This window comes from Buteo buteo, chromosome 24, assembly GCF_964188355.1.
Source record: "Buteo buteo chromosome 24, bButBut1.hap1.1, whole genome shotgun sequence".
Taxonomy (NCBI): domain Eukaryota; kingdom Metazoa; phylum Chordata; class Aves; order Accipitriformes; family Accipitridae; genus Buteo; species Buteo buteo.
Window position 1 is genome coordinate 13006045 of NC_134194.1, and position 27165 is coordinate 13033209.

The following is a 27165-nucleotide window of genomic DNA, read 5'->3' on the forward strand; positions in this document are numbered from 1 at the left end:
ACTACAGCTTAACCTAAAACAAAGTAGATACTAGTTGAGAGGTTACAGGCACCAACAAGAATCTTTATTATTAATTTTAATCTTAATACTGTCTTTTGTTATTTAATTTTTGTGTCATTGTTCCATTACCAGAAAATATAATTTTCAGATCTTACCATTAGGTGCTTTAAGATATGTAGATTCACAACACCACCTTCAGCATATTCAGAAGTTACCAGGATACAAACCCATAGATATTGCACGGGTACATGTGTGAACTGGCCCTACAAAAGGCAGGAAAGGATGATACGTACCCTGGTGACCAGAAAACTTACTGGCAGGCTGTAGAGTAGGAAGGAACATGCGTGAGCCCCAGATGCTGTGAGGGAGGTTGTGATAGTTTGCTATTCAGAAAGGAACTTAAACTAGTGACTGACATTAACAATGTGCATATGCTAGACTTCTGTTATAAAACACAGAATTCTTTATAGAAAGTCCTGTTTTGACACTAAAAAGTTCTGCTATTGCACACACAAAGTAGACACATGAAATGATGAAGCATTTTTTGCCAGAAGATTTCAACAAACTGCAATTGTCATTTTTCACTGGATACTTCACTGCAGAAAAGGCACCCATTTCCCAGATAGCTGCAGTTCTAGCACTGTGGCACGTTTGAAGCCTGACAAACAAAAGTCAGTCTTGGAGCTCGTGGCTGCTGGTCTGCAACACATTTGGAAATTGTGGTATCTCCATTGCACAAGGAAACAGCTCCAAGTGGTTTTGCCACTATTTCGTTCCACAGCTTTGACTAATGGCTTGTGGGGTTTTTTTCCTAGCAGATGAAAGATCTGATTATGCCAGTTGAGAGATCTCCATTTACAAAAAAACATTCATTATCTTCCATTTGAATATTCTTAATTGATCCTGCTTGTACTTCAGTAATTGAAACACCTTACTTAAAAAACAGAAGCCTATTATGAGCTATCCCATCTGCGGGTAGTTATAAACCGCTCAATGTGATGCTGTGTATTTCTAACGTAAGTGAGCACTTCCAAGTACTCTCCTAATTATCAGATTTGGGCCTCTTATGAATGTTGCATTAATTATGGTGCAAAAATGAACTGTAGGCCAAAATCAGCAGGTAATTAGAGCATATATTGTAGTGCCAAACTTAACATTAATTAGAGAGGAATGGAAATACAGAGTTAATGTGAGAAAGAGAGGAAAGTGCCCATCTTCTGCAGCATGGCATTGAATGGCTCCACTCATTGCTTACTTGTTTACCCTGGTGTCCGTAATTAGCAAATGGATTTAGATCACTGAAAACAAATAGCTGCTTTGTTGATTTTAAAGTTAGTTCAGTTTCTGTCCTTCAGTGCCCAAGTTTCTGTTTCTCGTGTGGAAACATCAACTATTGTATCACTAACAAGTTGCAAATCTGTGATGGATGACGTCAACATCTCTGGACTGACACCATCATCTTGCTTGCTGTGTGGATCCCATGTTTTTCATCACCAGTCATTGTCACATTTATGTTCATAATACCCAAAGTCCAAGGCCTTTTGCTAAAGTTGAGCAGAATGTCCTGTAGTGGAAAATAGGGAAACTTATAAACATCATTCAGGTCAAGTAGCTGAAAGACAGAAGCTTAAGGAGGTTGGGAAAAGGGAGAACTCGAAGCTGGGAGATAGGAGAAGTGTCATTAGGATGACTGTCAGCAAAGTCTGTCAATGATGACATCTATTAGCACATGAAGTAGTCTCTTGAGGGAACCACTGTAGAAACACCCGTCGGATGACCAAAATTAGGCTGGATAAAGTAACGGCAAGTGGTACAGCCCTGTATCAGCAGAGCGGTTGGGTGGGGTAGCTGATAATCTCTGTCATATCTCTAATGCCTCCACTGGACTTGTTAGAACAAGGAAAAAGTACCTTTCAGCCCAGGTGCCTGGGGACCTTCCCGGTGATGCCTTCTTCATTCCCTGGTTCACTGTGACATGAGATCCAAGGCTGCCTCTCCAGACAGTGTCTCAGCAGCTCTAAACAAAAAGCAAAGCAGACTTATTTTCAAACTGTTGCACAATATGCTGATATTTTGCAATAGTCAAGTTCAGCAATCAAGGTGAGGGGGGGTCTTCAACCCCTCCAGAGGGGTCAGGAGTGGCATTAGCTAGCATCATGTCTCTGTTTAAGATCCGCAGTGCTGCTCAGCACCTGGAGCTAGGGGGGAGACCTGCGGGTGCCCGTGCCCCAGCAGGTCTCCATGAGCTGGGCAGAGGGGAGCAGAGAGGCGGCATCCCTCGCACATCCCCAGTCGGGTGTTTTTCCGCGTAGGGGTGCCTGTGATTCTCACCCTTACACCCAGGAAGAGGTGAGATATAAACTGCTAATCTTTCTAGCAAGGGGAGAGCGAGATGCATTTGGGATGTGCTGGAGAAACGTGGCAGCTATTGTTCTGACAGGATCAAAACTGCTAATGGTATAATGAGGCTCATTATTTTTACAATGAGTTTTGCTGTTTGAAAGCTGCCACGCTTGACAGCTCTGGAAGGCACAGGCACCTGCTTGAGCGAGAAAGGGAAAATGCAACCAGGCCACAGGAGAACAGGGGCGACAGCTACGAGGGTTTATCAGCTCCCTGGGAAACAGGAACTTCATTGTCAGTTGAGCATTGTTGCTTGGGTCAGGCTGACAGCAGAGAACAACTCTGACAACAGCGATGGCGTCTTTTGGGTATGTGGTTATGTGGTTTACTTAAGGTCCGGCTGAGCCCTGTTGACTAATGTCCGAAAAGCCACCGAGCCATCAGCAGTTCAGTGTTCTGGCTCATGGAGGAGACCTGGTAACCATCTCCCAAAGTACAAACTTTCTCAATGGTGACACTGCTTTATGCCGAAAAATTTAACCCGTTCAGCTGCTTGCTACTGAAGGTTTGGTTTCGTAAGACAAGAGGTAGGAAATGGGCAGACAGGAAGATATACAAGCTGTACAAACCCAGTCACAAACATATATGCTCAAGGGATCATGTGCTGTATTTCTCACCTCTTTCAGGCCCCACTCAGAGACTGTTTGCTGTTCTTACTTTAAAAGTTATTGAAAATCTCAGGCATGTCATAGCAACATCCATGTTACAATTAATAACGGGCCAACAGTGACAAACATCAGATGGATGTTCAGAGCAGTCTCCACTGGAGGCAAAGGAAAATAAACCCATTCAGTGTGAGTCAGGGCCAGCAGGCACAGCGCCTGGCCAGTCTCAACCACTCCCTTTGTCTGAAATTCTGTCGGGTAAAACTGAGATGCTGAAGTTTAAAACAGGACAGCAGTATTACATGGTCAGCAGAAGAGAGGACAGCTGCCGGTGGGTGCTGCTCTGCGCAAAGGCAGCGTCCTGTCCCAACGCCAGCTCAGCATCACAAGCGCAGCGCTGCAGAGCTGCAGCGTGACCATTACAGCGCAGGGAGGCTTCAGCCTTTTTAGTAAGCATTGCTAAAAGAACCAGAGGAAAGGTGGACGGTAATTATTGTGACTGTGCAATGAGAAACAGGAGGCCCAAACCAAACTCAGTCATCTCCCTGTTTTTATTCGCCAGCCTGAGAGCATCATTACGGTCAGTGACGCAGAGGCAGGATATTCCAAGCCTCTGAGGGCGTGAAGGATTTAGTGGAGGAAGGAAGTTCTTGAATAAATAAAACACCTTTCCTACAGCTGTAGGTTGTTCTGTCCTGGAAAGCATTTCTGACATTTTAAAATTGAAACAAACCATTTTTATGTAAGTGATTAACTGCTCCTGCTGGAGCACCACAGCCTTGAACCAAACTATGATTTAGTTGTACCAGACACTATTCATATCTGATGTAACACAATGCTTGTTCCAAAGAGGCTAAAATCCAAAGACAAGGCATGCAAAGGAAGTATTATTGCCTCTATTTTATCCACAATGAAAGAAGGCTCAGAGAAATGGCATGGCTTGCCCACAACCAAACAGAAATTGTTGGAAAAAACACCTCTGCAGTCTTGAGGTGTCCCGAGTGCCTGGTAATCTTCCATCAACAATTTCTTAAAATAGCTCACCGAAGAACTTAGCTGATCTTTGTTCTTATTAGCACGTTTAGCATTTGTCTATTTGCTTAGCATTAAAGTATCTGTAGTCATGTTCCTGTTTTTAACTTTTGATGGCTATCAAGAATGTAATTATCATCTGAAGAGGCTATCATTCAATACAATGAGACTGTGTAACATCATGCAAAAGGTTTTAGCCAGTACCCAGAGATAATGACATAGAAAAATGTGTTCCTTCAGCCTTATTTTTTATTGAATTGGACTCTTTGCTTCTTAGCTAATCTATGTGAAATGCCTTGGCTGGCTCAGGCCAGGCCCCTAATTAGTTATCTTCATCAGTCAATCTCTATCCAATCTATTTCCTGTGCCAAGTGAAGGGTTGCGTTCAGCACTCTACCAGAGACACCAATGCAATTTTCCTGCATTCATGGAACAAGAGTCTTCTGAGCAAAGGAGCAGCGTGCTGGGATTAACTGTTGAAGTAGCTTAAATGTGTTCCTACAATTTTTCTTAGACCAAATTCATTAATAGAGCCTGGCAATAAAAAGAATTAAAAAAAAGGAAGATATAATGAGCACTTGCAGTTCCAGGGAAACAAACTGACTGGGTCAAATTCAGCAATTTTTTTCAGCAGGAAAAAATGAAAAGGAAAAAAGATGCTGAAGTGTTTTGACATTTTATTTCAAAATCATATTTTAGTTTATTATTTGCCTGCACTTTTCAGAGGAGTTAAACATCCTCCTTGAAAAAGATATGCTTCTACTGTAAACACAAAAATAAATGAACTGGAGGGGATTTTGGTCTTGTTTTGCCAGAAAAAAACTATGAAACAATTCTATTGTACATCAACCTAAAGCACTGGGGCCTGTGTGTCAGTGTGGTCACGCATCCACTAAGCAGTATCTGCACACCTCCGCTTCTGGAGACGAGGACGTCCCTCACGTAGCTACAGTCACTTTCCTGGTACTGTTCGGGAATGCTTTGGCCCCTGTCTGACTGAGCCGGTCTGGGAACGTGTCCTGGAGCTGCAGGTCATTAGGGCAAGCGGCAGCCAGAGCTGGCTTGTACGAGTGAGAGAACAGGCGAGCATCAGCTGAGGAAAACATCCTTCAGGAATGATGGAAAAAAAGGACAAAGAAAGGAGAGAAACAAACATATTGATAGATTCTTTCTTTGTTTTCTGTGACTTCTCAGATACAAAGAAAGTAATTTTTTTTTCCAGTGGTATGTTTCTCTCACTCAAGGGCTTTGCTTACTTGGAGAACTGTCTGCTAATTTTAAATCTGAGGAGGCATGTAGAAGTCTTACAAAATGTACTGAAGGCTGGATTATGTGGGCTGGAGACAGCTGTTTTTAAAACCTCTAACTGAAATTTAGTAAAGAATGATGAGTGCTTAATTCCAGCTCACAAGGTCTGAACAGCATTATTTGATTTAAAGATAATTAAGATATTTAGCATAACTGCTCAAGAGTGAAAAAACATAAACACTTGTCATGAGATAGAGACAAATTTGTATTTACATTTGACTATGAAGGACTTTAAAATCAACATTGCTGTCATATCCATATAAATAATTTAGCAATCCAAATGTTTTCCTGAGATCTGGATTTTCACCATTCAGCTGCAATGAGAAAATCGAACTTTTGATGATATTTCTGTGGATTTTGCCCATGTTTTCCCAAAGGACTGCATCATCTCTAAGGAGGAATGGTCCACTGATATTTGCTCCTATTTTAAAAAAAATAATTAAATAGTAAGACTAGGACAGACTTCAAATTTGGCTGGGACATTTTAAGAATTCAGGAATATTTTCTCTTTGGTGCTGATGCTGCTTGAGACATCAAGTCCACTGATTAGGTGGGTTTTACACACAGATAAATGATGCTTCCTTCCCAAGATTGGAATAAAAGACACTGAAGGCAAAGGAATATTCCTGTTGTAAGGCTCGTTGCAGAGGATGGATTTCATTTTCTTTGCCACATTACTGTGCTTTCCTGGGCCTGGCTGCAAAGGGACAGACAGATAGCGGCCGTGTCTGGCCGGCTGTTTCTCCACCAGAGTTCCAATAGGCGATTTAGCAAATCATCTACCCCAGCCACTTTACTCAGAAAATCATAACATATCTTTGTGGGCTCTGCAGGCTGTCAGCTTGCAATGAAGAGAAATAGTCACAGGAGGAGGGGATGGAGATGTTCATCTGCCGTCCGGACTAACTCAGCTCCAAGCAGCAGCTAACCCTAATGACGGCTTCACCATCCCCACGCCTGGGTTCGTCTGGTTTGAAATCCACCTTCCTCTCGCCCGCTTGGGTGGGAGCCCTGCGCTTGAAAGCGCACAAGAGACAAACATTAGGTATATCTCTACAGAGTTAAAGGAATAGATCTGATATTTGAGGGAGTTCTCTTGGAGCAGTTCTCATTGTGTTTTCTGAGTTCATACACTCCTTTTTGTATTCATTGGTTTCCCATATATTTAGAAGAGAAAGTCTCTCTGAATTGGCTTCTGTTGGACAAAGCAGATCACAGGTAGTCATGCGCAGGTGCAGGGAAAGACCTACCTTTAGTAAACTCACCTTTGATAACACGCTGGTCTCCTCTGGGCTGCAGGTCAATCAGATGCAGCACAAGGGTGATAAACAATAAGCTTAAACCTTATTGCTAGGAAACCTTGCAAGTATCTTGCTCATCTCAGAAACAAAGAAATGAGAAACCCACAGAGAAACAACAGGAGCTATTCATCCTAGTATTAGATATATTGCTAGTTTTGCAGAATTGAATATGAAACCAATTTACGTTGTTTTGCAATGTTGATACATATCAACAAAAGGACAGAATGAGCTTGTAATTTCTGGCTCCATTTTGCCCCAGGAATTGCATTGAGTAGGTAAGGGGTATTCTTCTTATCCTGCTATAATGATTTCTACTGATGGACAAATGTTGAAGTTCACTTTACTGGCCGGAAGCATGAGTCATTCAGCCCAGAGATTACAGAGTTACTAGAAAGCTTTTAATTTTATGAAGTCTATGAACCTAGTAATTGTGAGAGAGGGACAATTCTGCACTGACCTTCCGAAAATTAAATATGCAGCTGTATTAAAATCAAATGTTTCATGAAAATACATTTAATTTGGATTATGTGTATTCATTTTTTTCAACAGAAAATGGGAATGAAACAACATATTTTATTCACCTTTTATTTTGACATTTTGTGTATTTCAGATTAAAAAAATATTTTTGCCTCTTTCAAAATGCAAAATGTCACAGATTAAAATAGCAAATTCCCGAGATTCTTGGATTTTATGTTTACATTCTTCTCAACTTTCTGTTTCCCAAGATTTCCCAGTTTTCCAAAATATCAGAAGCACCTTTTCAGGGAAACAATAGCATTGTCATCTTTACCCTTAGCTCCTGTAACCCTGGATGGCACTCTAACACCACAGGCTCTTTCCTGCTCTTCTGAAAAACATGCTCACAGTTGATTCTTGGCCCATGTGGGTACAGGATGGTCTGTGTGATCTTTACTGGGTGCTTCAATCATAGACATGCCTAAATAATGATGCCAACCAGAAACTGTACTGCACTTAACGACATCTCTATGATCTACAGGCAATCATTTACTGTCGGTTAGTAGCTGCCACAAAATACGGAATTAAAAGACTCTTTTCTAACTGCTTCTGAAACAGGAATAAAGTAAGCAGATGCATCACTGTCTGGAATAACTAACAGTCATCCTAAGCTGTTCTCTCTTTCCCTCTCTTTTATAGTGCATTTATGAATTATGTTGTTTGCATTTATAATTATGGGGCTGGACAGATGGTGGAAGGCTTATTTCAGAATGATGTGTTCATTAAAATAACCTACTCTGGTCTGCCAAGTGATTGTTAACTGTAATCCCAATTTGATATTGAAGAGAGTTATTTATTCTTTCTCTGTAAGTCCATCTGAAAAAATGGAGCTTTGAGAAATGGACGCTATATTGAGTGTGAAGCTGCAATAGTGGTGCTGCAAATATTCCAGGTGGGAAACCACTGAAGAATTTTGCAGCTGTGAGAGAAAAAAATGCAGAGAAAGATAAATTGTGGACCACCACAATTTTCAAATCTAAGGAAAGTTTCAAGTCTTTATTCAATTTGGAAGCTCAGTTCCACTTACAATGTGGCTCCAGCCAGCTTCTACCTACGAGCACACACTTTCTGTGGTCTGCTGTCCTAGGTAGTTGAGTACAATACTGGTAGATTCTGTTATTAAAAATGGGACTCTCTGCTCAAGCAAAACATAAATCTTCACAGTTTATCATATCTTTCATAGTAACAGCTTGTCTTCCTCTAGTCCCAACAAGTGCTTACTGGGTGCTTTGGCAAATAACAAGAGGTTTCGTGATGTAAATGGGAGTGATCATCACCTATTTGCCTTCCTTCTTGGGAATCTTACTGTACCCATTTCACTTTGCCAGCTTCATCATCTTGCAAGGCGTGATAGATCTGGAGACAATTCTTTGCACTTCAACTCCTTTGCAGCATTTTATTTTTGAGATCTCCTGCACCACTATTTTCACATCAAGACTTCAGGATCTGGTCTGAACACAGATGAAAGCAGAGACACAGTGTCAAGGTTTCTTTGTTGAGATTGAAGGAGTCTCTATTGCTTCAGTTGTGGCCATTATCCAGGTTCTAATTCCTGGCCTTCACATCTCCTTGTGCGTATGTCCTATCCAGGCTACCTCAAGATGCCACTTGTGGCAGATCTTCTTCACTCAGTGGGCAGTCTGAAGGCTGCGCTGCTGGTGAGCTGCTCAGAAATGTAGTTTATAGCTCTCCTATGGCTGAAAGCTTTGCTCTTCTGCACCAAAGCAATTGGCATCACTTGTACCCCACAGCTGTGGCACAACCATGGGGTCATCAGAATTTTGAAGGCAAAACTCAGAGAAAATAGTGAAGAGTGAGATGCAAAGGTGCAGGACTCCTGTCTGCCTGTCTGAGCCCACTGGGAGCAGAACCAAAGGTGGGAGGAATGGGAAAGCAGTGGAAAAGTTGATTGTGTTCACTAAAAATAACCAGAAATATTTGCGTTTTCTGCGTTGCCTCTGCAACCACTGTTACAACCTTCAAAGATGCAAATTGGCTGTACAAACACTGTTACTGAGAAGCTTTCTGGGGTCCTGGAGAGAGTTTCTAGTTGCATATGAAGGAAGAAACATATTTTGAAATGTTTCATTTAGAGTGCTGACAATCAACAACTGGAAAAAGGAGAAAATGAAAGAGACAGGCAGATGAGCGCTTACTCATACAAAATTGCCAATATGACAGTGGTTAGATCAGTCACCTTGATAAGAGGCAGAAAAAGGCCTTGAACATGAATTGGAGTCTGCTTTTTTTCTCTTCTTTACTTTCTCATGAGAAGTTGCAGACTTGCTCCAGATCAAAGTGGGGAAAATATTTGAAACTGTGAAAACTTTTGGAGAATGGGAAAAGCATTTTCTATACCACTCTGATTTTAGCTTGAAACTCACTATTTTTTACCTAGAAAGTAAGTCTTTATAATTGCATGTTTTTCAGACACTCTGACCTCCCTTAAACATCCACTCCAACCTATTATATGTCCTAGCTGTAAACTAAATTAGCCTGTACATTTTTTCAGGGCATGCATTGTCTTCGAAAGGAGCTTGCCAGAGCTCAGCTTTAGTTTGGATACAGTGTGCTACTGTCAAGAAAACATGAATAGATTTAGACTTTTCAGAGTTTTGGTTTTGTTGAAATGTAATGCTTGGTTTAATTTGAAATCTTTCATTTGGAATGCAAGCAGGTGACCAAAAAAAAAAAAATAAAGGACACTTCCCAAAACCAATAACAACAAATTGCAATGCCTTTAAATGAAAAATTTCACTTGTCATTTTTACAGAATTATTGCTTTTTAATTTTTTTTTAAAGAAAAATTCATAGAAACTGGCACAGACACAAGAAAACTTTCAGTGCCACAAACCCTGCAGATTTATTTCTTTTCTTATTATTTCAAATTTTTAAGAATGTCACAGTTAAAACTTGCTCCTTGCCTGACTCTGCCATGCCTGAGTTCCCTCCATCAGTCCAGTAGGGAACTACCAGCAACAAACCCCAAATCCCAGCGCAGGGATGTCTGAGGACCACAGTTTTGTTTCAATTAGGGGTAATTTTCCTGATTTGTGTGAGTGCGGGTTCAGCAGGAGACTCTCACAGGCTAGCACATCTGTAAGGTCACGGTTGCAGCCAGTGGTGGAGCATTACAGTATATTACAGGCTTCAAAGAATTTAATGCGAACAGCTAAGAAGAGCACTTATTTCAAAGAATTTGAGATGAGGTTTTTATCTTCTATTCTTGCATTACCACGGGGTATTTAGAAACTCTGGCAGTAACTATTCTGCATTTATAATATAAAGATTATAAAAAAAGATTTGCAAATACAATGAAACTTTGTGCTTATCAGCTTTTGTATAGTTCATGTCTAAACTTCCCCAGACTTTGTGGCCATTTGTGTACCCAGCTGAGATCCGAGCTGTCCTGGCAGTACCAGTAACAGACATATATACCATAAAGGCACCCATCCACCTACTTCTGCAGTAACATAGACCTCTCGGTGTCTGAATGTGCGTGCAAAATCTCTGCTCTACCTGGTGACGACGTGTCCTTCATTTTCTGGGCAGAGGGGGAGTGGATTTAGGTGGCAAAAGTCGCAGGGAGCAGAGTTAACAGCACCCGATATCCCCCCTCACAAAAGCAAACCCTTCCCATCCTAGTCCAGGGACACCTGCAAAACCTCACCTCAGTCTCCAGTGAATGTCAGGACAATAGGAACCACCTTCTGCCAGTTCAGAAATGGAAGCAATTAACAATGTAAACAGGTGTATTGGGAAAGGATTACTAAACAGAGAGCAAAGACAGCTGCGCACCTACAGCGTGTTTAGGATGGCTGTGGCTTCCTCCATTAATCTGCCTTCAGCCCAGCTGAAAGATTCGCCATGCTTGGACCGTCGTGGGCATTTATTTTATTCATTTTTTTTTCTCTGCTATTATTATGACCCTCTAGGTGAAATTATTTCTCCTGCCAGGGTTAAAGGGACAGAGCCTGCTGAGAGGACACTAAGCCCAGTGTGTGTTCAGAGGCTTTGGAAAGTGCAGGAGATGCTGCCACACAAGTCCTTTAGCCCATTAGGGATTCAGCTGTAGCTGGGAAAGGCTGTCTTTGCTCTCTCTTTGGCAGTTTGTTATTAATGAGCAGTATCTATTAACACGATCCAAACCCTCACGGAGTTTCTGTACCTGCGAGGAGGCCCTTGCCGCTCACAGCAGCCACCAGGACTAACTGCCTGCAGGCTAATGAACTCGAGTGTCCAGGGAGCTTAGGGAAGAAGGATGGATGCGAGTGTTCAGAGCAAGGACTACAGTTAAAAGCCAGGGTGGTAATTCACAGGTAAAAGAGCTGCAAAACTGCAAACTGTGCTTCCCAGGCTGGTGCAGAGGAGCCACGGGTGTGCGTAACCAGTGTAGGCAGCTTTACACAGACACTGCAAGCATGAAGGGTTGGTAGGGGGCATTTTTGGGGAAGAGTAGATACCTTCCAATTCCTGTCTGTTCCCTGCTGTCCAAAGGACCCCAGGCACCGTCTCCACACTGAGGATCCCTTCTGGAAAATGGACTGGTGGCTGCGAGCTCCGATACAGGGGTGGCACACACACCATCAGGGTACGGCTTCCCCTCCTCCTGGGTCGTGCTCTGCTGAGGAAATGGATGCAGTTAGCTTTTGTGTTCAGAACCAGGAGCTCTGCCCCCAGATTGCACTGCTTTCTGCTTTTCAGCAAGAAGGCATGATCCCAGGGGACAGAGATGGATGCAGGGGGCTTGCTTATCAGGAGAGGACTAAGCAGGGACCTCAGGCTCCTTGAATACAGTGACTGTTTTTCATTACAGTTGCAGAAGCCAAAGACCAGCAATTTTTTGGCTTTGCTTCCTTAATAAATTCTAAATGTTGGTGTGGAGGATAGCTCCGCAGGGAATGAAAGCAGGAAGATCACAAACAGCCACTGCATCCCCTTGGTGTTTTCTGCCCAGCTCTTGCCGAGATCCCAGAATAATGCTGGAGCGTCTTATTCTGGTCGTGGGCCTACAGAGGGTAAACGCACATAGCTCCCCTCTGCTGTGCTGAGAGCTAATCCAACCAGTTAATTAAAGAGTCCATTGGACTGTCAGAAACAGCAGGAGATGCAGAAGCAATTATCTCCAAATTGGTCATCATCACAATTAAAGTACCATTTGGCAAGTATGTGAACAGCCTGCAGCAGGGTACCTTTATAGGTGGTAATGCCTTTTCATTATTGGGCTTTATTGCTGGGTGGTGGTGTCTATGATATGAGTAAAGCTGTCAGGTGAAATGACAGTAACACTCACCCCCAGTTCTGGGAGAAGTCGGATGCAGAGGGCAGAGGCAGCCTGGGATGCTATTTGTAAATGAGCTTGGTAGCTTAATGTGCCAGTGTACACAAATCCCACTGAAGGAAAGCTGAGCAACTAATTTGCTGCAGATAATTTATTTAACGCATTTAAAACTTTTTCATTTTTTTTCCTGCTCACTATATTATGGCTTCCTCCGATGTATTCATTACTCAAACGTACTTGATAAATTTCTCTTGAAACATTCAGCCCACACAGGCAGGGTCTGAGTGTCGTTTTCTTCTTGCGGTCGGTAAGATAAATCCTGTGGTGCTTGACTTCTCAGCTGGGTGAGAGCTGAGGCACATCAAGTGTGCGTTCATGTAGGTGAGGCAAAAATGAGTTTTGGGTGCAGCTGTGCTGTCCCTCTGAAACTTGCTTCTCGTAGATACTGATGCCTGAAAAATTAATGGTATTTTCAGAGAGCAGATCAGTTAAGACATGGTGGTGTGAAAACAAGCAGGGTTATTATAATCCTCTTTTTTATCCAACACTAAATTGGCGCCCTGTAACTGGCAGGTAGCTTTGAACTTTCATTTTAAGGGAAAAACTACTGTATGTGAAAACAATCCTGGTAACACAAAAGCCCACCGCGGAGGACTCCTTTAACAGTTTCCTGGAGATGTTGGTAAGATTTTTAGGAATGATGTGCCAGTACCAGAGCAAGCCATCACCCGTGCAGCGCAGCTTTCACACCCTGCATATGAATGCTCTTTCCTCCTCTCCTACCAGTCCTCTTTCCCCACAGGGTAAACAGCTGGAAGTGTTGAGCTAACTGCCAGAGGCTTCAGACAGACACTTTGAGCCACAAGAGATCTTGGGACACCTTAATGACTTCTCTTTAGCTTAATGCATCTTTGTAACAAACGGCATCACCTGCTAAATTGCTGATCTTGCACAACTGTTTTCTGACTACCGCAGAAGAAGAAGAAGAAAGGTTTGGCTCTTTGGATGTCCTGTATGAATTCAGCTTTCAGTGCCTGTCTGTTGTGGTTCTGAGCAAGTTCTGAGTTGCTCTGAACTATGTCTGCCTTGTTCACAGAGCAGGGGGTCTCCTGGCTCTCATCCTCTGTATCACCATTTGTAGCAGAGACTTTGCCATGCTAAAGGTCTCTTTGGTGGATTGCCTCACGCAATGTGCCATGTCTGACTTAGTATATTAAATTCAAATTACGTTACGACTTGTATGCTTCATGATCATCTATTCGGAGTGTCTGTTCAGTGTTAGATGCAAAATGTCTTTTATTGTTTCTTACATCAAGTCTGTATCTTGTTGGTAGAACTAGCACGCTTTTTGAAATTTATAATCATTATTTGGAGTGTTGGAGTATTAAGGGAGTACGTTCAATGGATATATCTGCACGTGCCTGTATTAAGGCAACCAAGCCTGACCATGTTGAAAACCAGAATCTAGTACATTACAGGGTAAATTCCTCCAGGAATATTCACCAGGGCAAGTTCAGACAGGCAGTATAGTTTATAGCCTGGCTTTCATTTTGAGTCCATGGCTAATCTACTAGAACTAACAGATATATCATTTGTAGGATATTCAGATCATCTACTTCAGGCATTTTAGTGGCATTGTAAGCACCTTAATTAGGAGCCTAAAAGTCCCAAGTGTACTCAACAGAGAAAGAGATGCATCCAGATTAATAATGATTGATGCCATAGTATCAGTTTTTGAATGTGTAGACCATGAGGAGTTCCTGACCTTTTTTCTAATGATTATTCAAACAAATCCTGAGGCTGATAGTACTTCTTTTCCCTCTGCTAACAGCAGGAGAATGGTTATAGTCTTCTATTTTCTTGGACCTTTTCCTTTTTTTTAATCTTTATTGGGATGTGGATATTTCAGGTATGTCTTGCATATTTGTTACTAAGAGAAATAATATATCTACACCTGTGAACAGTCAGGAGAGGAAAGTCTTAACAGAGACCTGACTTCCCTGATATGCATTTGGACTAGGGAAAAAAATGTTTTTACAGTTATTTTTGCAGCTTCCTACTTCTGGACCTACTCAAAGGATGGTTTGGTTCAGCTTTAGTTTAAATGAATGGACTGCCAAAGGAAGATACCTGGTTTGCTCTGTACCCTTCAGGGGTTTGCAAACAAGAATGATTAGATGTGAAATTCTTGAAAGATGTGCTAAATTGGTTTTACTCCAGTTAGCCAACATTTTTGCTATCACCTCAGATCTGCTTATTCCTATTAAGCATTGCACACCACTCAGGGAAAAGAGCTGCATGTCATTAGCAAACAAAATCAACAGTTCTATTCAGAAAGCCATGTTGAGATGGGCCACAGGAAATGGGCTGGTAGATGAGGCACAGGGTAAGAGATAATGTGGAATTCCTTACAACTGAATTCTGCTTTTCCATATCTGGCCCAAAGCCTGGAAAAATATCAGAAAGGTATACACATGATATGATACCTCCAAAGGACATAAAACATGAACACCAGTGGTTTGATAAAACATACTAGAATTGGCACTAAACCCAACTTTGCAATAAGAAAAACTTTTCTTTTTTAAGTGGAAATGCCCTGAAACGTTGGTCTTGGTTTCATGTTAAACAGCATTCACTTCCCAAGCTAGTCTCAAATGATTCTTTAAATGTTTGCATTGAAGACATTAACTGAAGTGCCTTCAGCTTAGTACATCCACAGATAATCAGTGTTCTTTAGTTCTTTGGTCTGGTTTCCTCTCATTACCAGCTGTACTTTAGATACAGGAAAACCAACAGGTTCTTGGTTTTCAGGGATTGCCTTGACTGCGTCAAACTGAAGTTTTGGTTTCCTGTCATGGAGCAAAGTAGGGATTCACATTTGCTTTATGTAGGGCCTGGATATTTGGAAGATGTACTGCCTTAAGATGTACTTTGGGGTTTTCAAGAACTCATTTTACATAAGCTTGTCCTTTTAACTAGCACTAACAAATCTTTATGTTTTTGCACTCCCAGGTACACTGTTTTACGTAATGGGCATCATCAGGAACATGAGAAGCTTCCCATCCACAATGACCCTGAATCCCAAGAGTCCTGTTTCTAGTCACAATCCTAGAAGAGGAATGGCCCAGCTGAAGGAACAGATTCATTTCAGGATACCTAAAGGATTCACGGAGAGCAGGACTTTACGAAAACTCATTCATCTGCATTGTCATGGTGCCTCCTGCACTGACTTCATATGAATGTCCAGCTGCGCACGTGTAGATTGATGGGGGCATGGGAAGGTACACGAGCAGAACAGCTGAGGAGACTTTCCTGTATCTGCAAGGACAGCTGGACTATACGACTGCATCAGAGCCTTACTCCAGGAGCGAGCTGATTTCTGTCAATGTAAGGAAACAACACAGATACAAACCACCCAGTGCAGGAGTTCTGTTATTCCTTTCCAGCTGCCACCTGTGTACAAGCCACCTCTCTGTCCTGTGGTATCATGATCTTAAAGATTAGAAGTTCTGGCTAAAGCCCTAACACGACGTGAGACTAAATACCTGCTTTACCTGCGCAAGATCCTGCCCGCCGGTGATCGGATGCTGTCAGGAGAGAAACAGCACTACGTTTTCTTCAGCAAAATAAGAGGAAATGTTTGCCCTTTGATTATAGTTAGTGGTGAAAGGTCAGCACGAGCTGCTGGTTCACCCTACCCTGCAGAGCTTTCTTTGTAAATGCTTTTATTGTGTTTCCTGGCCAAGTTCATTGGTAGAAGACTCATAGGGTATATATAGTGCCTGACAAGCTGGAGTGGGACCTACAGGGACATTTCACTGCTACCAGAAGGCCCTGCAAGCACTGCTTCAATCCAGCCCAATTGCTAAAAGACAGTGGCCATCCTCTGCCGTTCAGAGGCCAATGGACGGGATGTGGCCCTTAAGCCCCAGGCAAGCTGACAGTGCTGTCCTCATCTGAGCAAACTTTGGGCATTCTTACCAAGAAGAAAGGTTGGCCAAGAGACAGAGTCAGTCTGTAATAGATCACTAAGTGCCATCTTGAAAAATATACCATCTTTCCTAGCTACATTAGGAAGACAGACTTCTACTTACATTTTCCACCTTTATTTTTCTATTTGTTTCTGTTCTCTTCCAGTTGAGGCAGGAAGTTTCAAGACTTTCAAATATCACCACATGCACATCTCTGTTTGCAAAGATCTCGGTTCTTAGCTGCTTCCCGCATGTAGATGTTGCTATGTTCCTTGTGAGCTGCTTTCACCTTTGCATGGAAAGAGTAGGCAAGGCTGTAGACTTTGCAACTTTGGGAAAATTATTATCATGCAGTGGGAAATATGCAGGATCAAGACTACAAGCCTCTACCCTTTTTAGATGAAGATCTAACCCAGAGATGCCACCCTGAGCCTAGAAAATAAAATTGTACTTTGTTATATTGTGTAATCATGTACAGATATTTTTAATGTAAAAAGAAAAGTGACATTATTTATTATTTTTTATCAGGAATATGTGGGTTTTTTCATTAAAAGCTTCTAGACCCAGGAGCTTAACATTATATGTATTATTATTTAGTAATATTTCTGTTGCTATGTGACAGGTATTTACTGTAAACAAACAAACAAATCCTGCTTTGAACAAACAAAAATGTTGCTCAGTAGGAAAAAAATTTGTGCATGATAAGAACAACTGGCTTCCTTGCCATGGCGTCTGACTTCTTTAAATACTTCTTCCACGTAAAAGTCACTGATAAAGCTTCACATCATTTTCCTTTAGGATTCAAAAAGACACTGGGCAGAAACAGCCCTAATTAGAAGAAGCCAGACACTTACCAATGTAGAAAATGGTCAGCAGTTAGGAAGAGACAAACTATTGGTGTTTGTGGTGATAGGTGCTGGTGGGATGGGAAGAGCATGAGCTATTTGAAAAGAGAGGGTGAGAGAGTTTGAGCCAATTCCTGGTTCAGTATTAGGAACCATTTGGCAATGACCAGTTTTTACAGGGTTGTGTTTCCAAAAGAACTCATTATCAGTTCAACTCTATTGTTAACACCCAAACAGAGCAGTGGGTGAAACAAATAGGCCATTATTGAAAGTTTGGAAAAAATCCATCCAGGGCCACTTCAGTCCTGTGATCTACACCTCTGTGGAACTGCTCGCATGGGGTTTTGTCTGGATTTGGGTATGCAAGACTGCAGAACAGGTTGTGTTGGTTTCATCTCAAAGTATCAAATTTCTTAAAGAAATCCTAGAAAAGCTTTTCTCTGTCCCCATTAAAAGGCATCAATACATTGGTGTGAAATATCTCAGAGTGATACGGAACCAGCAGCATGGGGATGCTATAGTGATGGTGTTCTTTGTTTCCACTGTTGTCCTTGAAGTGTTGTCTTCTCCTATATTTTTGTGTGCTTTAGTAATATAGCTCTTCTTAATTTAAAATGAACTTCTCAACACTGAGTTTTACTCATGGGCAATGTTCAGAAGGCTCTATCAATGGGATCAGTAGCTCACTAGCCAAAATGGTCAGCAGCTCTGATTGGAAAAAAGTCTCCAATTTCAAACACCATATTGGAATGAAATACCAAATATGAAATGTCCATGTTCTGTGTCATCTCTGGCTAATTGCTTGTTGGACTCAGTAAGCCTGTCATGAACCACCTGGCAGCTCCTGCTTAATAAGTCAATCTCAGCAATGCTTCTGTGAACCCAGAAAATGACATTGTCCATCATCAATAATGTTAGAATTTCTATGGAAAAGAAGCTGTCTCATGGAAAGGACACGTACTTGATTTCCTTTGCTAAAGCTAGCTAGTCCTGCAGCCTCTGAGTTCATCTTCTCATTGACCATTTTGGCTAGCAGTGTCAGAGTCTTTGCCTGTGCTGAATAATATGTAATGCATTGGCTGCTTCTAAAAATAAAAAATCCTCTATGTACATTGCAGTAAGCTCCAGCTCATGCTCATTTCTTTTACTGTTTTCACTCAAAACATAAGATGCTACCAAGGAATACTTTCCACCTGCCTCACAATATACTCAAACAGCTATAACAGCAAGAGAGAATCTGGCCCCATTGCTTTGAACATATGGACGAGCTCTGTAGGATAATACAAATTCCTAATGTTTATCTACCACAACAATCCTGCCTCCTGCACCAAGTTCTCATGCACCAGCTCTCTTTCTCCCCACACTTTTGCTTAGATTGTTACTGAGCCCTCTTTCTCCCTTACCTGTCCTGTGTCCACCTCATCTCTCACTGTCTACGCTGAGAGATGTCACTGCTATGGGCATCGTGCTCAAGACAGGCATTTGCAAATGGGGAGTCAATATAATTTTGTGTGGCTCTGTTTTTCCAAGTTTCCTAGTGAATTTGACTGAAAAAAGGATGCTCCTTTCTTCCTTCCTTTACACCTCTTTCCTGCCATCTCTCACAGATTCACTCTAATAACAATATTATTTATTTCTTCACATAAATATACTAGCACTCATCAGCAAATTATCACACCATCATATTTATGGCCTGGGAACACGGTGTATTTTTTTCAATGCGGTAAGCCTCAGAAGTGTTAAGCATGAAGCCTGCTGTAGCTGTTTTCTTGGATTACAACTGATTACACTTTTCCTCGCCAGAGGTAACGTGTTAGCAGAACAGCTAGCTAATAAGAAATTGGCTGGCTGGGCCTTTGCTAAACTGTCTTCAGGAGGCTGATCTGTCAACACCATTGTTTTTCCATATTTCTGTATTCTTCTAGGCTCCAGAAGCATTCCTGAGATCTTGCATGACATTTGATAGCAGGGCATGTGCCCAGACAAGCAAATCCAAAGATGCACTGAGGTTACTTGTGCTGAAAGAAGGAAGCAGAGCAACAAGCTGACTACTTCCACAGGCAGACTGAAAAGCTAGCCTAGCACTAAAGCTGCTGGCCATCTGACTTCAGGTGGGCCCTAGACAGTGTCAAGTTGCACAAGACCACAAGGTGAGCCATCCTGTCTACTGAGCAGCCTTCCATGTCTCTGGTACATAGTTTACTCAGATAGAAACTAAGTCACAGCCATGCTGCAAAGTAAAATTCAGAGACAAAATAAACAGGTCACCAATGGGAAGCTGTGTTCACAAAACAGAAGCTCCAAGGAAGAGTGCAGAAGAGGCCATACACTTTAATTAGCTGATGATCAAGACTGTCTGGAGGGATGTGAAGCAATAACTGGATGATACACGCTCTGTAAATGTCAGTGCTTGAGGCAGTCAGCAGCTGTGTTGCTTAGTGAGATGCATGGAGATATGGCTGCAGCCCAAGTGTACTAGCAGGTCATGCTCATAAACACCATGCAGACAGATGAATCCTTATGGGGAAATGTCCGTTCCCGACTTATCTTTCACAGTTCTTTCAACACTGAATATATTTTCAGTTTTTAGTCTTGGAGAGGGCAATGAAAAAAAGGGAGAAACAGCATCTCAGCAGAACAATTAGAAAAATACTTGCAATAAATTCTCAAAACCCTTTTCATTTAGTTCAGAAATGTAATACATGACCTGCTTCTATTGCAGGATCTGATGCCTGTCTAATTGCAGTAAGAAATGAAAACATTTACCACGTGGCTTAAAAATGAAGTCAATAGCTTCCATTTGCATTACACCACAGTACATGGCCTTTGTGCCTACACTCCAGTTGCAATGTATTAGCAGAGCTGAGAAGGGGCTCACAGTGGAAACAGAGGGACTGACAGTGTTGGAGCTAAGGAGTATTTGTAGAGATGCGTGGGAAGCCCTTGCTTGCTTCTCACCCACACAGTGCCTGGCTCCAATCTACATTTTCCACATTCAGCTTGTTTGAAGGCTAAAATCCCCCCCGATCTCAATATAGAAGTGTATGCTTCAGGGAGAGGCCATGCACACGGTATGCACATGCGGAGCACTTGAGTGGAAAAAACAAACTTGGCGCACTGAAAACCTCTTTCTCAATGCTCTGTTCCCTGCACATTCCTAGTCACAAACAGAGAGTGGGGCACATACAACCACCATCTGCTTAGAGATACTGTCATTTTAATAGCTTAATCCATTACTTGTTATGATTTAGTTGCAGTCACAGGAGCGCACACCTTGGCCTAGCACGTCTACCTGATGGGTCCCAGGTTCGGGGCTCACTGTGGTGCTGGTGTAGCTTGCAGAATGAGTGCAATCAAAATGGACTCACATGAGCAATGAAAACCATTATTAGGGTCATCTTGATTTTGAGCAGTATGAATCTCTGGGTCCAGAGAGTCTCTCTCTTTTTGCAAACTCTGGTCCTCCATGAGTCTCTGTTATAACAAAGGACACTTCAGGGAGAACATACATTGGAAACGTGTTAGGTAACCACTGAAAACTTGAGTGAGTGAGTCAGAGCTGAGAGGGCTAAATGATACTCACCTTGCCTTTGACTTCAGCTCACTTCAAAATGGCTTTTACTTTACCCTGCCTTCTCCTACTGTCCCCTAGATGGGATCAAGAGCTCTGAATATTCAGGAATAGTGTATCAGTTGTACTTAAATGCTTTTGTGCATCTCAGAATACCTCTCAATTTAGGTATTACTAACAAATATCTTCAACCTAAAGATCATCTGACCAAAGGATTGTGGCTTTTGGACTGGAATACACTAAAAAACGGCTCTGCTCAGCAAAGATGAGGAAGAATCAAAAGGTATTTAAGGTATTTATTGGCGTCAGTCTGACTTAATAGTGTGCAACAGAAGTAACCAATTTGGTTCAAATCATGTCCATTTAATTCCTAGCACAGATGAAAAATACATAACAATGCCAGTAAAATGATGGTTTCTTGGAGCAGGCAGCCCACATACGGCAGACTCTGAGTCATTCTGAAGAGTTCTCCTCACCCATCTTCATAAACGCTAAAGCCAAGGAGAGCATTTTCATTCTGTAACTGTCAACTGTAAAACCTTCAGTAGTTTAGGATCCAATCTTTTTCTCTGCATTAGATTTCCTGAGCCATCCCTGAGTACTATCATGCCAAAAGGCAATAAATCTGTTGTTTTTTTCTACTAATATGAACTAAAAAAAAAATATACAAAAGCTTTTAGTTCTTTCAGTTTTTGTATAGCTTAAATCTTTCTGAATCCAAAATAATCACATAGTCACTCAGGGCCTTATAAAAATTTACCTTATCACAGAAACTTTCTCACCTAATTAAAAAAAGATATAATTTAACTAGAGTTTACCCAATATCTGAGTTCCACTACTTCCTGTTAAACTGAACTGAGATTGCCTATGCTATTAGGAAATCTAGCAGATTTCCTGTCAAATATATGCTTATTACTTAAGGAATTTCCAAGATTTGGCAGAAGAGCTTAACATTATTTTAGCATACGTTATTTGACAGTTTACAGAATTCTGTCATTTTTAAATGATTTTCATTGATCTTCTGAAGTTCTTGAAACCAATCATTAAAAAAACCCAGAGAAACCCTAAATATCTTCCCTGGACCACAAAAGAATGGGAATGCAATGCTAACCGATGTTCCTTACACAACAGCTGTAGTGCCAAGGTCTGTACTCTCCACAAGATATTGTGAAGGGGGCTTCTCAGTCCTCTGAGACAAGAGGAAAATTTATTTCCTTGCTGAGTAAGTAGCACACTTGACTTCCTTGAAGCTTTCTTCCAAGTCAAGATTAGGGAGGCCCCAAATGAGGGCCTCCAGCTGCCATGGGGTGTGTTTCAGTCAGGCAATGATCCAGACAGCGTATCAGAACTAAATCCCTTTCCAGAAGGCTCAGTAATGAATCTGTTTTCATATTCCTGACAGCTGAATCCCACCCACCAAACAGGGCTCTTGACATAATGAGTATCTGAAAGGGCTGTCAAACCATATCAACGGTCATCTTCATATCACTAATCTCTAAATTCAACTCTATTCAAGGGCATCCCTCTATCTGTAAAAAAAAAACCACCAAGGAGAGTCTAGAGCATTATTGCAATAACTACTGCCAGTGAAGGAAGAATAGCTATTAAGCCAGGGGTTACTTTAAGGACTACATAGATTAACACAGATATGTTTACTCTATACCAGTTTCCATGACTGTGCCCCACTATTACACTCGATCATTACTCTCTTTGAAAGAGTCAATTCACTTGCTACCATCTTTACAGTCCTCAATGGCAGTCCCAAGATCATTATTGGTAATCATCTTCACACAGAAATTCAAGCTATGAACATCTGTGCTGCTCCTGCATAAGCTTAGAGCAGCCAAGAGAGGCATTACATACCCCGAGAGCCTACACCAAGTTCTGCATCACCAGCCCCGGCTCCCTGTGGACAGTCACACCCAAGAGCACAACTCATTTCCCATTTCAAACTGCCAGATTTTTTGCCCTTTGCTAGACCAGGCATGCTTAAACCAATAACCTCCACTTGCTTGCTCCCTTCCTTGCCCCACTAACGAGCTGGAAAGAAGAGTGCAACAAAGCTAGAGTCCAACTTTAACATAAAATCTGTGATTTTTGTCTCTCTTCACTCCTAGGGGAAGAAGAGATTAAGAGATAGATAAGGAGTTTAAACTACATCAGGAAATATTCTCAGGCAGAAATCCACCTCATTTACGGAGCTGGCCAGCGTACACCACTGAGAAACATGATTGTATGTTTTGAAAACTGAGTGAAAATGTTGCTGCTCATTTTTATGGCAGAAGTGTGGCCCTCACCTAATAAACCCTAAAAGATGACCCCTGTCCTCCCGGTGCAAACAAGCAGCAGTAGCCAAAGCAGGACTGTCATTATGGTTCTCACTACTACCCTCAGACTCTTGTCTAGAGACCACGGATTCAGTAGCTGGTCCACAGAGCATAATTATAAGCAAGAGATAAACCCTGCCAACTCCTTCTTCTATACCAGAGTTCCAACATACAGCTTTTCTAATGTCCTTTACAGCTCTATTTGTAAAGGCTCACATATAAACTGTGGACTGTCATTGGAAATATTTGCTGAAGGAGAAAGCTGACCTATCCTCTGCTTCTGCTTTTGATCCATCTGTCCTGTGGAAGTTAAACAGCCCATCCTGCCACAATCCTGAATATTTTCTTGCAAATGACTGTGCTGCAAGCACCATCCTTACCAAAAATACTTCCATTTCTCAGGCAGCTCTTCTTCAGAATGGCCTATCCCTGAAAGCTGGGTGTTGCTGTGGGCCTTCGTAAATGAAGCACTTCAAAACAATGAGTCACTGTACTGAAAGCTCTCAGTCAAAGGTTTTCTTCTGGGATGAAGCCAGGTTTTGGGGTGATACCTCCAGAAAGGTTAAGCACTTCTCGTGCTGCTTTACTAACATGTTCCATCTTCCTGCGTCACCTTTGGAAGTGCGGGATATAGCTGGACTGGCTAAACTAAGGTCAGCATCCACAGTTCAGGTTGGGTAGTTCCTAACACTGAAACGTCTCCTTACCCCTTGTCACAAACGATGTACACCCATACATTCATACGTATCTCACGCTCTCATACTAAATGGTGTGTTTCCAGCTTAGATAACTCCTTTGGAGACATCATGCCATAGGAAGCAGAAATTCTTCCCTGCAAACACAAAGTTGGTAGTTTTGCTCTGTAACAAGTCTGCAATGGAGAAAGCTTATCTCATCTCAACACCTAACAACAGTTAATGAGCTAATGGAAACTCTCCAGTTGATGGGGCACTAGTTTTGGCTGTCCTGTTAACACATGCAGTGCATACTTGTACATACAAATGCCCTGTCTTCCCCCTGTCAAGGGATTAGGCTTGAATTGCTTGAACTAGTAACTCGGAGCAGAAACCATGGGCAAGGACTGGAGTCTGCAGCTGCTACTAACACACCGAAGAGCTCAGAGACTAGAGTGAGGGTAGAGGCAAAATTCCTGTGTCCATCAACTCCTTATAGCTTTTCCTCAAATACAAACATATGTTCAAAATCCTTTTCTTTTCAGAACCCAAACACTGATTTTGTCTTTCTCCTAAATCAGAGAAAAAAGCAAGAACCGGCACACTGCCCATCTCCGAGACACAATGTTTTGTGCTCCTCTCTCCACAGTGCCCACATCCCAAGCATCCTTTCTGCTTTATCTATTTACCCTATGCACTCTCTATTCAGATGACATTTCTTAGGCACTTAAGCAACTCACAGCCACGATCACCACATCCTCTTTCAGTAACAGCTGTTACCCCTACCTGCTGTGGGCAAAAAGAGACACAAAAGGAGTTCAAGCACTTGCCTGCAGTGGCGTAAGTCATCTCAGTCTCACTTTCCAATTAGTGGGGAGCTAGTCAATACCCACCTTTGGCCAGCTAAATCAGACCCTGGAAGTGCTTATTTCACTTCACTGACTGCAAGAGGAGACCCCTCTGACCAGTGCATCTGCATGAATCTGCACTAGAGACATATAACAAAGGTGTAACCCATCCAGGAAGCATATTGTTGAGCAAGGACTGTTAAGTCAGAGCTAACCTAGGGAAGATAATCCTTCCCGTTTTATTCTTTCCCTGAAGCTACATCCATGCAAAGCACATGAAGGAAGCAGGGGACAGAAATTATGCAATCATATCAGTTTCCTTTGTCATTTTCCTTACCTATCAGATTTAGTATTTGCAAAGCTGCCTTTGAACTCCAGCAAACAGCTTGCTTTGATATCCAGATGCATATATCACTGTTTGTTAAGCGGGCTGTAAATGGATTTCATAGTTCATTCCAAAGCTGCCACACATGAGCACAGTAAAGCTAAAAGCCCCAGCTGGAGTTTTCTCTGTTGTAGAAAGATGAACAGAGCAGGATCACTCAGCCATCTTATTTACAGTGACAGCAGCCTGCTCCTCCTGCCAGAGACCAAAAGAGAGGTGTCAGACTGGACTTCGGTGTGAAGAGAGAGGGAAGCCTGTCACATACAGACAGAAGGCATCTGGGCTGCTTCCTGAGGAAAGCTTAACAACTAGGCACACCAATGGAAACCCTTTCTTGCCCTCCAGGACAATTGAATAACAGGCTGCCCAAAAAGGAAACAAAATAGAGAGACAGGGAGAAGCTCAGACACAAAAGATCATATCCCTTTACAACCTGGAGGCTGCAAACCAGAATTTCTCAAGCCTAGTACCTCTACATCTGCTTCTATAGATGTGGTGACAGTTTTCCAAATGGTATATAGGATCTTTTGGAGATATATGTAGGACTTAAGAAAATTAAATGGACATAAGTATCACCTTTTCTAGATACTATGTCAAACTCTCTTAAAAGAGATTGTTAAAACACTCTGCGGCATGCAAGAGATTTGGCATGGTACAATACATAATACTTTTAAATGTCTAAATATACTCTGTTGTACCTTTTGTGACCTCCTGGAATCAAGTTGCTTAAGCACCAAAAAAAGGAAAGGAAGCGATTGATTTCTACTTAGTTTACCTAGAGCTCTGATAGAAGGGTATTTATTTATATAGATGTTCTTTGCTGATCTTGGCTCAAGAAGAGGTTATGAACCCATGCCATGACAAGGACTCGCATCTCACACAAGGAAGTCAAAAGTGTTCCTGAAAGAAATAAAAAAGTCAGGTTCCATTTAAATTAAAAACAAGAAAACAATTCTTGACTGCAAATGCCTTCATTCTAAGGCTTAGCTTCCCCAAGTGCTCAAAAAATTTATGCCAGAGTTTCATAAAACTAAAGTACCTGAAACTTTGCAAGAGATACTAAGCGCTCCTGAAATAGCCTTTGCGCATGAACCTGCCTTCCAGGAAACCGGATTTAAGCTTAAAAAAGCGAAGCCCCGTTGGCAGGACGAAGGCAGCTCGTACACCCCCTCGGCGAGCTCTACCCCGGGCGGTTGCCCTGCCCTGCCCTGCCCCAGCCCGCCGCACTAACCCCGGCCTCCTCACCGGCGCGGCACGGACACGCTGCCTCCCCCCGCCAGCTCCTCCCCCGGCCCGGTCCGCAGGCGGGACGCACCTACCCGCGGGAGGAGGAGGAGGGAGAAGAGGGGGAGGAGGAGGAGGAGGAGGAGGAAGAAGAGGAGGAGGAGGAGCCGCTCCCGCGGAGCCGCAGGCCGCCAGCCTTGGCGGGCAGCGCCCCCTGCCGGCCGCCGAGGCCCGCGCTGTCCGCCCTGGGCCGACGCTGCCGCCCGGGCGGCGAGCATCCCATCCCACCTCCGTCGCCGTCCACCTCGGTGTCTGCCCGTCCACCTCGGTGTCTGTCTGCCCATTCACCTCGGTGTCTGTCTGTCTGCCCGTCCACCTCGGTGTCCGTCCGGTCACTGGGGTTCACGCCCAGGCGTTGCCAAAGCCAGCCGAGCGCCGGTGGGCTGCACAGCCCTGCCCCAGTGCAGAGGAGCGTGAAACCAACCCAACCATTTCAGCCGGACGAGATGGGCAAACCATCCTAGAAATTCCAATTAGAGACCTCAAATACGAATACTGGTTAGGTTCCCAGTCCTGCAAAGGAGAAGTAACCCCGATGGGAAAAGATTTCATGTAACGTAAAGATCTCAGAGATGGCTTAGCACACAAATGAAGGGTATATGCATCAAGTTCATGCTCCGTACCAGGTTTCACTTCCCTTGCTCTTGCAGGTAAGTCTTTTGATGTAGTTAACCCTCTTCAGTTGACAAAAATCAAAAACAACTCGCAAAAGAAAACGCTCGTGACTACTGCACACCCCATCAGCAAATTTGGGCTGATGTCAAAGCAATCTTTACTGTAAACGCACGTCCCCTATTGCAGTGACTCAAGGATC

General features: G+C 42.6%; 1 protein-coding gene and 1 long non-coding RNA gene across 9 annotated transcripts in view; one reads left to right on the forward strand and one right to left on the reverse strand.

Annotated features, from left to right (window-relative positions):
• Positions 1 to 16551, forward strand: part of HTR4 (5-hydroxytryptamine receptor 4) — a 143116-nt gene extending 126565 nt beyond the window's left edge. For both annotated transcript variants that reach the window (XM_075056395.1, XM_075056392.1), the window contains one exon: positions 15459 to 16551. In XM_075056395.1, coding sequence (XP_074912496.1) covers positions 15459 to 15546 — 88 coding nt within the window. In that variant the 3' untranslated portion in view covers positions 15547 to 16551. The remainder of the gene's footprint in view (positions 1 to 15458) is intronic.
• On the reverse strand, positions 51 to 26431 carry LOC142044202 (uncharacterized). Of its 7 annotated transcripts, XR_012654244.1 has the most exons (8): positions 26107 to 26281; positions 25843 to 25967; positions 25020 to 25262; positions 16541 to 16706; positions 12684 to 12898; positions 11629 to 11786; positions 1911 to 2017; positions 51 to 1564 (listed from the first exon to the last, which is right to left on the reverse strand). It is a non-coding gene; the product is annotated as an uncharacterized LOC142044202 (long non-coding RNA). The 7 variants fall into 7 exon arrangements; XR_012654248.1 differs by lacking the exons at positions 51 to 1564; positions 1911 to 2017; positions 26107 to 26281 and adding exons at positions 7220 to 9276; positions 26387 to 26431; XR_012654245.1 differs by lacking the exons at positions 51 to 1564; positions 1911 to 2017; positions 26107 to 26281 and adding exons at positions 7220 to 9276; positions 26383 to 26409.
• Positions 26432 to 27165: the final 734 nt, after the last annotated feature.